At 38.2% G+C, this 14,506-nt stretch overlaps 1 protein-coding gene across 1 annotated transcript in view; it reads left to right on the top strand.

Annotated features, from left to right (window-relative positions):
- tou (bromodomain adjacent to zinc finger domain 2B toutatis) overlaps positions 1-14,506 on the top strand; it is a 914,913-nt gene that overhangs the window by 284,798 nt on the left and 615,609 nt on the right. The window contains 1 exon segment of the mRNA XM_090388865.1: positions 1,102-1,497. Within this exon segment, the coding sequence (XP_090244991.1) occupies positions 1,102-1,497 (396 nt within the window).

The following is a 14,506-nucleotide window of genomic DNA, read 5'->3' as shown; positions in this document are numbered from 1 at the left end:
GTTCACAACATGTTCCCGTTTATTGACTTGTCTCTCAAGAGGGACTGAATCAAAATAAATAATTTTTGAAATTATTTCCTAAATCTAGCTCATGAGTAATTGTCAAAATAGCTGACCATGTTAGTTAAACAGGATTTTTTCCTTAAGACAAACTATGCTGCATGTCTTTCTGAATTACTTTTTTATCTGAATATCTGAGTATTACACTGTCATTGATTCCATGATTTTATCACATCCCCGATGTCAGACTATTGGTCAGTTATATGTATTGGTGTATGGAACTTCTCCAATCCAGAGGAATCTTTACTGGCAGTGATACTCTCATTAACTTATTGTTCGATTCACTCTCTCACCATCTCCCTCTAAATTATGGGTATATGGGTAAAATTATGGGTAAAAATTCAGAGAGCCTTATCTTGCCATTATCTTTAAACAATTTTTTCTAATAAAATTGTGTTCCGTAATTTCATTATTGCAAAATTCATACTGCTCATCCTCACTCATACAGCCTCTCCTCTCAATGGAGTGTCTTTTGTCTGTAAGGATCATTGCAGAGTACCTTTTCACTTGATTACGAACATCAGGTGGATTATTTAATGTTTTTTGGGTTATGCGAAGGTCCAGTCTGATTAATTTTTTATTCTTCTTCTTCTATATATGCATTCATTGCTCCTGTAACTAATTGTTTAAATGTATTCCCTAGATCCTTTCTATTCATCCTCTGTGCTGACTGCCCAGTTGAAAGAGGCCATATGGTGTCTTAAACAGTCATGGTCCACTTCTTGAAGTTAAAACCTTGCCTTTACATTTAACAGCTGCATCCTTTTTCTTCACTTTCTAAATTAGAACTGTGTGATTACTTCCTGCTGATAGTTTCTATACTGTGAAACCATCAGAGAGTGTGAATGGTTTAGGTTTGATAAGTAAGATGGTCTTAAGATAAATCTGTCTTAGCTGCAAAAGGTCTTGAACTCAGAAGGTAAATAGCCATTCATGCTGACTGTATGCAAAGCTGCTTATTAGGAGAAACAAAATAAAAATATGTATATTCTCTTAAACAGTAAAAATATGCACTTCTAAAATTTTTACTTCTTTATGTAGGCAAAAAAATTAACTACCTCTACAAAAAATTCACTCACTGGTTCTAACCGAAGTAGTTCTTCAAGCAAACAAGCACCTAGTCCTGCCCATTCAGCTTCTTCTCTTTCCTCATCTCATATACCATCAACAGGAAAAATTGTTTCAACTGCAACTACTGTTGATGAAGATGATGCCAATATGCCTGCCCCTTTAAATTTATGCATAAAGAAACAGGAATCCTCATTTCAGCCTGATATAGCTTCTAGCACATCAAATAATTGTACTACTGTTAACCTTCCTACCTCGACAAATGTTCAATCTAGGGTCCAAGTAAAATGTGGAGCAGGACCAAAAAAACGTGGAAGAAAACCAAAATATAGTTTGTGTGTAGATGATGACACAAGAAATCAACATCAGGTAACTAAAATCACTTATTTTTCCCCTTTTATTATTTTTTTTAAATATGGACGAATGAATTTTTTCCTTTTCTGTTACTGCCTTTCTCCTCATTTAATTAAGCATTTCTGTCTGAATAAATTTTGAGCTAAAAAGCTTCAAGCTATGGGTGATATATAACATGGTACAATTAGTACAGGTGAAATATTCTTCTATATGCATCTATAAAGGCAATCTGAAATGTTGTGTAAAAGAATTGTATGGTTAATGCCCTCATAGATAATAAGTAAGACTATATTAACCTGTATGGGAGAGAGTGCTAGTTATTCAAAGATTTAGCTTGTAATTTGATCCCACAATATGACGTACTATGTTTTTGTGAGAAAACTTTCAGTTTGCAATTATAGCTACATACATAGTGATGCATTTACATATCAGATTATAATGATCCTGTTTATAAATATTATATTCCAATTTGGATTCTCTTAATGATATTTAATTATTTCCTTTTGAAGAAAAAACTAAAATATAGTTGGTGCTTAAATGATAATATAAGAAATCAGTATAATTTAACTGAAATCACCTTTTCCCTCACTATTGTTGCTTCCCCTACCCGTGGATTCTTGAAATTAAAAAAAAAAAAAAAAAAAAAAGTGGGTTATTCCCTCTGTCTCTCTCGTCGTGTGTGCATATTAAAAAATTAATAGAATATTGGCTCACCTTTGGCTATAATGACTGCTTTAGGGCACACTGTAGAAGGTATTTTACTATTTTATACTTCTCCTTTGAAGCATTCATGAGCTCCACTAGCAAAGAGAGCCATCTTGGCCTTACCCTAGTTGTGCAATCCAGTTTATCCTAAAGATATTCACTTCAGATGAGTTTGGTGCTTTGTGATGGCCACTGTGGTGTTCTCTTCAAAGTAGTACCTATTCACAATCCTTGCTTTGGGATATTTAAGATAGTTTTGTCATGTTGGAAGGTGTAAGCGTTGCTTCCATAAAAGTGCCACAATGTGAAGGGCATACGGATTTGTCTAGAACATCACTGTAGGTTGTGACATTCAATTCCATGCATTGCAACTGGTGGATGTAGTCCAATGGAAACCTAAGATTGTGGTGTCATATCCTGTTCCCAATTTCACAGTCAGGACAATACATTCAAGTAGTGAGCATAATCAGTTATCCTCACTACCCAATACTTGTATCAGACTGAAAGAATGTGCGGTGTGAAATTGTTCCACAGGACCTTATTTCCATTGATCCATGGTATGGTGTGCTTTGGACTACCATTCCATTCTACATTGTGCATCTGTTTTTGTTATCAAACATTGGTGGGTAAAGTGCAAAGTGTGTTAGTTGTCTGATGGCACCAGGGGGTTTCCCCCATCTCCACATTGTGTACTCTGTTTGTGTAGCACAGAACTCTGTGAAGGCCGGAGATTTAAAAAGTGTGTGGGGAGGGGATAGATGTGTAGTGTTGTGTACAATTGTTCTTCTGACCATTTAGCCATTGGGACCTACCGTTACCCTACCGGCCCTGGGAGGCAGGTCAGGTGCCTGCCTCCCCAGAGATTTTTTGTGTGCTCTGGCAGGCTCTGCCACTTAGTTTTCAAAGATTCCAGTGGGGTCTACGTGGGAAAAAAAAAATAATAATAATAAAAAAAATATATATATATAAAAATAAATAAATAAAAAAAAAGGGGGTTAACACTAGAATATAAAAGGCTAAGAGAGGTTTATATAAGCATGGTTTAAATTTGGATGTTATTAATTGATAAATTGTGTGGGGTGTACACTGTGAGTTAGACAGAATAGGGTGGGAGGCTGAAGGCTGGGGGGAAAGACAGAGGTACGGGGACGATAGAGAAGGTGACCCCAGGAAGTCATAGGCAAGCACATGCCTCACGAAGCAGAAGAAGGGGATGGCAGGGGAGGAGGAGACAGCTACCAATTCCTCCCCTGGCCGGGGAGGAGAGTAAAAGAAAACCACGCTAGAGTGCTTGGTTTGATTGCCAATGTGGCTTGTGGCAGAAAAGCTGCTGGTTTCTAGTGTCTGGGTTTAGAGTCTTGATTTGAGTGGGATCATGTACCAGTTGATCTTGCCTGCAGATTCAGTTGCAGATATCAGCCTGATGGAACTTGGATGAAGGAACTGAATTTCAGTCTAATCGAGCTTCAATGAGGTTGGTGGTTGATACTACTGGAGAGGGGTGCCCAGAATCTGTCTCAAGGTATTGATTGGCCTTGGTGGTTTAGGCTCCTTAATGTACTTCATCTGTTGAAGACATCCTGTTCAAAAGTGGTGAAGTATTTATAATTGTCATGGGTATGAATTAGTATATGTTCTTGGTTCTTTGGCAAATTAATAATCTTTGTGATCAGAATAGATCTCAAGTCTTCATAGTCAGGACAGTCATACATTATATGGTGCCAAGACTCATCAGTGCCACTGTGCCACATCTGTGATGCCCAGAGACGTTAATTTTTTTTGTATCAACCCATGGCCTGTGAGGAGGTACGTTATGTACAAGCCAGGGGAAAACCAGCTTGGGGCTTTTGGGAATGTGAACATTATTTCAGGGATGAATTTTTTTGTAATTGCTCCCTTAGTGGATGTCTTCTATATGTCCTGCCATACCTGCTGCAGGTGAGAGAGAATGCATCTTTTCTCTGTCTTGCGATTGATTTCTGATTTGGTGGTGAATCCAATGGTGGCAGTGGAGATCCCTTTGGACAGATGATACAATATGCCGTATCTAATTATTTCAAGGTCTAGAGGGAGGACTCCAGCAAGGACTTGGAGAGCAGGAGTGCTCACTGTGCAGCAGGCTCTGGTGATGGTAAGTCGCACGGCTCTTTGAATGGTGACTAATTTCTTCTGGATTGTGACAATAGTTGCCCGGTGATCACACACCCCTGCAGCATATGAGATGGCTGGAATAAAGACTGCTTTGTAAAACAGAGTGCGGTGCTTGATGGTTGTGGCATTGATCTTAATCTGCGGTGGTCCGGTTGAGCTTAGGTTCGCTTTCAGGAGGATGCTGGAGGTTTTCTCAGCCGAGATTGTCAGGTTGTGCTGGGTAGCCCACTCGTGGAGGAGCCAGAGTACTCACTTAGCAGAAATTTGAAGCTTAGCTCTTGAGCTGGCAGGCACGGAAAGGATCAAATTGTCTGCATAGGCTTGGGACTTAGCATGCCCAAGGCCTTGATTTAGGAACTCATCCAGGACCATGTTCCAGAAAGTTGGTCCTAGGACCAACTTTGTGGAAAATGGTCTTTCTGATCACCCTGGAGTAGGAAGTCTCTACACTGATAGATCTGTCACATAGATAGTTTTTAATGCAGGAGTAGAGATTTTGAGGAATCTGTGTTTGCCTGAGCCTGCCAAGGATGCTCAGCCACCAAAGTGAGTCGAACCCCCTGGTGAAGTCGACTGCAATTACAAGGAAGTATTTTTCAGGTGTGGATTGAGCAGATGTTATCAGGTTATTTAGTGTGTCTACTGTCGAGCGCCCCTGACGGAATCCATACTGGTTATCGACATGTAGGTTTGTGTTTGTATAATACCTATGAATTTTGAAGAAGATGAGTCTCTCAGAGAGTTTGCTGAGAACAGTTAGAAGGGCGATTGGTCTGTATGATGTTGGCTGTTGTGGTAGTTTATTCGGATTCTTGAGGAGAAGTTGAAGATTAGCTGTCTTCCAATCAAGTGGAAATGATCTTTTTGCAAGACAGTGGTCAAAAAGGTTCAGCAGTAAGTATGGCTTGTACTCTGCTACTCTTCTGACATTGGTGGGCAGTAGAAGTTCTCTGAATAATTGTCACTCAGCTTTCTTTGTGTCATAGAAGCCCAAATTTTCCTCTAACCACTTGCGACTTCAGCCTCACTCTCTAGAATTTGACGAAGAGATTAGGTAATGTGCTGTATGACAATGGGTTGTCTTCTGTCTGTCAGTATTTTATGGTTAGTTGTCCATGCCTTGTGCTTAATATCACCTCTGGATGTCCTTTTCTTCCCCAAGTTGCCAAATTACTAATTAAATGATTAATTCATAAGCAGTTGCACATGGCATTTTTTCCACAAGATATAAATCTATTATTCTCCTTTGAAATGAATTATGGGCTAACTTCTTATCACCCTTTGAAAAAAAAATATGAGGTAATTAGAAAGTCACTTCCTATTTTTTTTTTTTTTTTTTTGCTGTGATATTCAACTAATGTATAACTTATTCATTTGGCATTTGGTGTATAATTGAATGCCATTTACAAGTTTTGATCAGAAACTTCAATGAATGATCTTATAATTCTTGAATGCAAGGGGTGGGACTAAAGGATTGTGAGCAAGGCAGAATATAAATACATCAAATTTTAACTTATCTATGGTCTGACAGAAAGCTACTCTAAGTGAACACTTAGTTTTCTCTTTTTTTGCCTGCACTGAACATGAAAAATATTAGTAGGCAAAATGATGAAAGAAAGTAACTTATACAAAAACAGCCAAAAAAAAAACCCTCCAATCACTTCTCACATCACCTGTCTATCCTCCTTTAACAGTTTGTCTAGTTTTCCTGGAATTTATTCAAAGTGCCCACATCTACATTATCAGATGGAACTTTGTTCCAATCAACTATCCACTGGCCGATTAACTATTTCCACACATCTATCCATCTTTGTTAATTTGAATTTATTCTCTGGATGTGCGTAGTCTGATTGAGTGGAATGATTCTATCGGTATCGAGCTTACTCCATCCATTTAGTCTTCGGATGCATGCTGCAGTTTGCAAAACTGAAGCTTTTCTGTTCCCTTACTAATATTGTTGCTCTTCTCTGCACAAACGAGGTTTCCAGAGGTGTGTATGCAATACTCTAGGTGTCGTGTAAGCATTGCCTTGTAGAACAGAATAATCATCTTCTCTACTGGCAAGATTCCTGTGTATCATTGATAAAAGCCCCATGGGCTGGGCTATCCTGGCAGCCTGTCTGCACTGCTGAGATAACTTCATATCTGATTGCACAATTAACCCCAGGTCTCTTTCATTCTCCATTAACATGAATATGCTACCACATAGTTGGTATGTTAATTTGAGGTTACTGCTACCCATATGAAGTTCCTTGCATTTGTCAATTTTAAACTTTTCAGTTGCCACTCTCAGCTTGTCTGTCTAATTTATAGATCTTGTTGTAGTTTCATACCCTGATTACTGTTATTAACTGCCACAACAACCATATCATGTGGAAACTTAGACCTCAATCATTAATAAACATAGAAAACAACAATGGCCCACCTCTGGACACTTGGGTGTTTGCTAATAATATTAGTTCAAGAAGAGCAGTGCCTATTGACAACCGCTTCTTCTCCCACTCAGCTATCCATACCAGTAAATTTCCTTTGATGCTACAGTGCCCCAGTTTGTTTAGCAGTCTTTTATGTGCAACTTTATCAAGAGCCTTCCTGAAATCCAAGTACATGACATCAAAATTATTTTTTGCTTCCATATCCTTTGTTACGGTGTTATAGCATTCTCTGTTGGTCAGACAAGATTGTCCACTAACAGATGCATGCTGTGACTGCACTATAACTGTATTCCTGTGTAGATGGTCCTGCATTACTTCTTTAACCAATGACTCCATTATTTTATCTCCAACAGCAGTCTATTGAACAAGTCACCCTTTGTTACCTCTTTGTGAATTGGGGATACATTCGCACATCTAGAGTCCATAGTCCATATTACATTAAATTTTGTAATAATCTTAAGAGCGAACTATGGAAACATAATAAAATGCTGCTACAGTTTATGGAGATGATATAAACTAATAAAAGGAACTGTATATAGGTGTAATTTTTCAATTTTAAGTGGAATGAAACGTGTTTTGTAATTGGATATTTGCAAACAAAAGGATGATGCATACTGCATAGAAAGAAATGGAAAAATTTAAATCAAAAATTTAAAACACATTAATGAAGTCCATAACCTTCATTCAATTATAAATGACTGACTGTTCAAGAAGTTCTCGAGGAGGCTTCTTGTACTCATAGCTTCCAACTCTTCAAACTGGCTATACTATATCTGTCTCTCTTCTCTTCTCTTCTTTTTTTCTCTTTTCTTTCTTTCTTTTTTTTCTAGCTAATTTTGACCTTTTCTCTGTCTCAGTATCATAGCATAGTTTATCTCTTTTTTACAAAATTAATAAAACTACTGAAAGTTCTGAAAATTTTAAACATGCAATGTATTTCTAAGAATGAAAGATTTAAGTCTTTCTTGAGTCTTATGTATTTCTCATTAATAAATTTTGGCTGCTAGGTGTGCAGTTCAACATTTCATAAAGTTGAGAAAATCAAATTAGGTAAAATGCTTCATTCTGTTCTCTGTAATCTGTAACTGCATTGAAAAATATTTCTTGACTGAATGTCTAAGAGTATGAAAGAGGTTGTTTATGCATGGGTATGGCACTTTCATCATTTTTACTACGAAGGTAGTATGAATGCATCGTTTATTTATATCATATTTTGAACACCTTCACAACGAGTTGCCTAGGTATTGCATTACTTCAAATAAGTAACACTTCTTTGGTAGAGAAGACTAATAAGTAAGAGTAGTCTTCTCTACCAGAGAAGTGTTACTTATTTGAGCTAGTGCAATATCTAGGCATCATTTCGTAGTAGAAATGATGGAAGTGCCATACCCATGCATAAACAACTTCTTTCTGTAACTGAATTGTTTCATAATATTTGTAGTAGTAGTAGTAGTAGCATGTGATGCAAGAAAGCAGGTGTATGAGCTTATGCAGCATCAGCCAAAAAAAAAAAAAAAAATCACACCATTCCCTCTAAATGCCTGTCCAGTTCCTCCTTAAATTTATTCAACCTATCAACTTCCACAACAACAGATGGAAGTTTGTTCCAGCAATTAACCACCCGCTGGCTAAAGGCAAATTTCCGCACATCTATTCTCCATCTGTCTCTTCTTAATTTGAATTTATGCCCCCTTAGGTTTGTAATCTGAACAAGTGGAAGGATCCCATCAGAATTCAGCATGCTCAACCCATTCAAGGCCTTATACACCTCAATCAGATCACTGTGCAGGTGCCTAGTCTCCAGCCACTGCAATTTGCAGAACTTAAGCCTCTCTTGGTAAGAGGATTCCTTCATTCCCCTCACCAATCTTGTTGCCCTTCTCTGTACATGCTCAAGTAAATCTGCATCCTTCCTAAAATGAGGCCTCCAGACCTGTATGCAGTACTCAAGGCGTGGCCTGACCATTGCCTTATACAGAGGGATAATCACCTCCTTTTCCCTGCTAGCAAAATTCCTATATATCATTGACAAAACCCAGTGACCTGCCCTGGCAGCCTGTCTGCATTGTGTGGTGCAGCAGTCTCTGTCAGTAAGATACCAGAAATATAAGGACGTACAATTTAGGAAAAGTAGCTTTTTTTGCTGTTTTTACTGTATGCAGATGTAATATTTCCAGTGGGGTGGGGATGTGATTTTTAATTGGAAATTTACAAATAACTGAGCATAAGGATGATGTGTATTACTGCATGGAAAGAAATGCAAATAGAGGTATCATTACACAGTGACAATGATGTTGTCATTGTACTGATTGTGGAGGAATGTTCAGAAATGTTACTGCAGACATTGTTAGTGAAATTGCAGAGACCGGGAAAGGAGAGTTACAATGGCTTTGAAAAATATCCCATTATGGTGATTTTTGTTCTTAATAAAAAAGATGATAAAAATAAATAAAATCAAATTGAAAGCAGCTTGCTTTCGGCACCAGCATTGGAAGTGGCTCTGCACGGAACCTTCTGAATAACTTGAAAGTACGTCAGGTTACACTGTTATTGTATGTCAAAAAACTTGAGTAGCAACGGAAATGAAAGAGGATATTGAGCACTAGCTTGTAATAGGTTCTTATCATTTGATTAATTGATGTGCTGAAAACAAAGCCTTTCTGTGAAAACGAATGAATATTTGGTGGACATTTACTACTATCTAGAAAGGAATTCTAAAAGGAAAGATAGGTTCAATTAATGCATGCCACTGAAGTAAAATAGATTTTGAAGCATGGAGGCCAAGTTTGCTGTTCTTTGGGTACATTTAATTATCATGGTAGAATGATTGCAACCTGAGAATGAAAATTAATTGTATGGTTTAATTCTGTGATCTTTCAGTCTTCTTTCAGTAAATTTTTTTTCAGTAATTTTGTGAAATTAATTTCAACAATATTTTGTGGATTTAATTCTTAACTTTTCTAAAGTATTTCTGTTAATTTACATTCTTTGTTACTTCAGTAGCTGAATTTTAACTTCACTAGTGGATAAAGTTTTTGCAAGTTTAATTTCTACAATACTTTGTTAATTCAAATTCTACAGTACATTGTAAATTTAAATTTTAGTCTTTTTTAAGTTCAAAATTTAACCAAATAATGGAAGATTACATCAGTATATTGTCCAAGGACATTGGGACTCAGAAGGATATGCCTTGTGGCATTTCCAATGCGAGTTATGAGCTATAGAAGTTGATAGCCTAAAATTTAAGGCTGAGCTGAACAGGTATTTCGAACGAATGGAGGGGTGAAATCTGAGTTTTTTTTTTTTTTTTTGTTTTTTTTTGCTGATGCTGCAAAAATTTTTCCCAGATATTGACTGGAATTTGGGGGCTGGTCACTCACACACTAGCAAGGCTTTTGTGGATTTATTGGATGATTGTTTTCTACATCAGCATGTTCAGGAGGCAACTAGAGGGAAGAATACTCTTGATTTGATTATCAGCAGTGATTCTTCATGCATTAAGAATCTGCAGATAAATGAACCACTAGGTAGCAGTGATCACAGTGTGCTGAAGTGGGATTTACTCAAAGAGGTAACTACCATTAGGGGTAAAGGGAAGGGTTATTGCTTTCTTAAAGGCGACTACGATGGACTGAGACAGTATTTAAATTCTATACAGTGGGACCAACTGATGATGTTACCAACAGTAAATGCAAAATGGGAAGCATGCAAAGAACTTATCTTGGAAACTACTAGGCTTTACATACCAAATAAGAAATATTGTTCAAGGTTTAGGCCTAAATGGATGTCAGATGAACTAATGAGGCATATGGCAGAGAAGAAAAATGCATGGGATACTTACAAATTAACACATGACACAGAAGCCTATGATAGATACAAGTTGATCTGTAACCAAGTTACAAAGGAGGTTAGGCAGGCGAAGGCAGATTACGAGAAATCTTTGGCAAGGGATGCAAAGAAAAACAGCAAAGAGTTCTTTACTTATGTAAACTCTAGAAGGAAGGGGATGAATCAGATTGGTCCACTTGATATCGATGGGTCAACTGTTGATGATCCTGCTCAGGTAGCTAACAAACTAAATGAATATTTTGCATCGACATTCACACATGAAGAGTTATTTAGCGAGGGGAAAGCCAGAGGTGTATTCAACTCTAGCAGTAAGCTAGAGAATCTTGTAATAACTGAGAGTAAAGTGGAGGAGAAATTGTTGAAGATAAACACAAGAAAGGCACCCGGGGTGGATGGGATCTATCCAGTTATATTAAAGGAGGCAGCAAAGGAAGTAAGCAAACCCTTAGCCATAATTATGAGAGCTTCCTTGGACTCAGGGGAGGTACCCACAGACTGGAGATGTGCAAATGTCACCCCAATTCACAAAGGAGGATCAAAGGCTGACACAAGTAATTATAGACCTGTGAGCTTAACTTCTGTTCCAGGAAAATTAATGGAGGCACTAGTTAAAGAAGCACTGCAGGATCATTTAGACAAGACTTCAGCTATAGCTCGGCCACAGCATGGTTTTGTTAAGGGGAAGTCTTGCCTGACCAATTTGATTGGATACTATGATGCAGTCACAAAGGAACTGGATGCAGGGAATAACTTTGATATTATATACTTGGATCTTAGAAAGGCTTTTGATACTGTTTCACATGGAAGACTGCTGCACAAATTGGAGCAGTGTGGCATTGGAGGCAAATTGCTGCTGTGGATAAAGGGGTAGCTGAGGGGGAAGAGACAGAGCAGTAATCAATGGACACTGCTCGTCGTGGACTAATGTTATTAGTGGAGTCCCTCAGGGCTCTGTGTTGGGTCCATTATTGTTTTCTGTATTCATAAATGATATTGATGAGGGTATATCAAGCTTAATGTCGAAGTTTGCAGACGATACAAAGGTAGGCAGGGTTGTCAAGGACACTACTGACACTATGCTGCTGCAACAGGATCTGGAAAGGTTGAGCAGATGGGCTGAGAGGCGGCAAATGAAGTTTAACATTGACAAATGTAAAGTACTACACATGGGAAACAGCAACCCCAGAGCAACGTATCAACTCTGTGGTACTACACTGACAGTGGTAGAGAATGAAAGGGACCTGGCGGTGGTTGTGCAGGCAAATATGAAGTTCTCTGAACAGTGCAGACGTGCTGCAAGAGTAGCTCATGGTGTATTGTCAATGATATATAGGAATTTTTCTAGCAGGGATAAGGAGGTGATTATTCCCTTGTATAAGGCAATGGTCAGGCCACACCTAGAGTACTGTATACAGGTCTGGAGGCCTCATTTCAAGAAGGATCTAGAGCTGCTGGATCGAGTACAGAGAAGGGCAACAAGATTAGTGAATGGAACAAAGGGGTGCTCTTATGAAGAAAGGCTTAAGTTTTGCAAATTACAGTGTCTGGAGACTAGGCACCAGCGAGGTGATCTGATAGAGGTGTATAAAGCCTTGAATGGTTTGAGCATGCTCAATGCGGGTGGGATTCTTCCCACTCGCTCAGAATAATCACCTGAGAGGGCATAAATTCAAATTGAGGAAAGACAGATGTAGGATAGATGTGCAGAAATATGCCTTTAGCCAGTGGGTGGTTGGTTGGTGGAACAGACTTCTATTCCTTATCGTGGAAGTTGATAGCCTAAATAAGTTTAAGGCTCAGCTGGACAGATATTTTGAACGAACAGAGGGGTGAAGTGGTTTTTTTTTTTTTTTTTTTTTTTGGGTTGATGCTGCATAAGCTTTGCTTTCTTGCATCAAATGCCTCTACTAATGCTAATGCTAACTTGCTTTCTTGCATCATGTGCCTCTACTAATGCTATTCGTTGCGTGAATAGCCTGTGATGAGTATTCTATGTTCAGTCTGGTAGACAAACCAAGACCAACTGATGATTCTTTCCCTGCACCTGATGTAAGGAATGTACTGATCTCAAATTAAAACTTGGTACATTATGAGAAGAAATTGAGTCATGGAAGAAACATATGTTTGTACTAGAAACAAATGTAACTGGGACTCATTAAGGACTTGAATATTTTGTGACCTGCGAAATGATTCATTCCTAATTCAGCTCTCAAAACAGAATAGTCAAGTGCATACTGTTCTGGTTGATGGAGATTTAGTTTTATTGGGAGATTCTATTTTAAGGAAACGGGTAAATTTTTTTTTTTTTTTTTTTGTAATAGAGATAAATGGACCAGAACTAGAGTGTGTTTGTCGTGAGAAACAATTGATAATGTTACCAACAGATGTCAGAATGGGGGAGTAAAGCAAGCTCATTATTCATGTGGGCACTATTGATACTAAAGAAACATACAATCGTGACAACTTGTTGGATTAATAAAGGACTATGCTGAAAAAATGCCGTGAGCTTGGTCAGAATGTGTGTATGTCTGTAATTCTGCCCAGACACAACAGGACGGATTGTATTCCGAAATCCTTGTGTATTAACTCTAGAATTGAGAGAGTCTGCAAAGTTCTCTTGGGGAAATTATCACTCTGGCCCACTTGTCGGTAGAAGGAATTTATTTTGTGGAGGTGGTATTCATTTGAATAAAGATGGTGAAGAGTTTTTCCAGTATCATTGAGAATACTCTAGGGCTTTAGGAAACTGCTAGTTACTGGGGAGGAGGGTAATAAAATTAAGTTTACAGTCCAGGGACATTCAGACAGAAATCATATTTAACTAACCTCTTAGGTTATTTTGACATAGTTACTCATGAGCTGCATGTAGGGAACAATTTCAGCATAGTATATTTTGATTTTAGCAAGTCATTTGACCCAGCCCCTGATGAGAAGTTAACTGTATAAGCTGGAACAAATTGGGGTTACTGCAAAGATTCTGAGATGGATTGCAGGGTGACTACAGGGCAGAGGTTTGTGATTAATGTATATCTCTGAGATTGGTGTAATGTCAGAAGTCAGGTTCCCCAAGGAGTGGTTCTTGGATCATTGTTGTTTCTGGTTTTCATAAGCATCATTGATGAATGTATAAAGGGAGTGATATCAACATTTCCAGATGATGTAAAGATTGGGAGAGTTGTTAATCATCATTGCCAAGCAGCACTCTTTCAGAATTCGAGATTGGTCAGAAGAGTGGTAGCTGTTTTAATGCAGAAAAATGGAAGCACTTGGGGATTAGCAACCCCACAATAACTTATACACTTGATGGATAACCTGTTACAATACAGCCAGATATGAAGGTTTCTGAGCAGTGCAAACAAGCACCCAGAAAAACCCATGGCATCCTGATGATTTATGAAACAATATCCTGTAGAGATAGGGTGGTCATAATCTTATTTGGCAAGTCTTCATACTCTGTCCAAGTATGAAGACCTCATCTAAAAAAAAGACTTTGTGCTTCTTGAAAGGATACAGGATGGGTAACTCGTATAGTGAAATCATCAAAAGGGCCACCACACAAGGGAGGACTGCGATCGTGTGAGCTACACAGCTTGGCATCCAGGCACCTGAGAGGGAACTAGTTTGAGGTTTATAAGGCAATGAGAGGGTTTAGTAAAATGAATGAAGGCAGAATTTTTGTTGTTATAAAGGATTCTAGAATTAGCGGTTCATAAATTCAAATTGCAGGGGAGGAGGTTTTCTTTTAGCAAATAGTAGTCAGTAGCCATAGTAGTAATCGAGGAATGATATGCAAGAAAGCAAGCTTGTGAGGCCTCATCCCAAAAATAAAAAAAATAAATCCCACATCCATTCCCTCTAAATGTTTGTCCAATTCCTCCTTGAAT

Source organism: Mastigoproctus giganteus, chromosome 14 (genome assembly GCF_048544385.1).
Source record: "Mastigoproctus giganteus isolate SK-2022 chromosome 14, ASM4854438v1, whole genome shotgun sequence".
Classification (NCBI taxonomy): Eukaryota; Metazoa; Arthropoda; class Arachnida; order Uropygi; family Thelyphonidae; genus Mastigoproctus; species Mastigoproctus giganteus.
The sequence above is the reverse complement of the archived record's forward strand: the minus strand, read 5'-3'. Positions and strand labels throughout refer to the sequence as shown.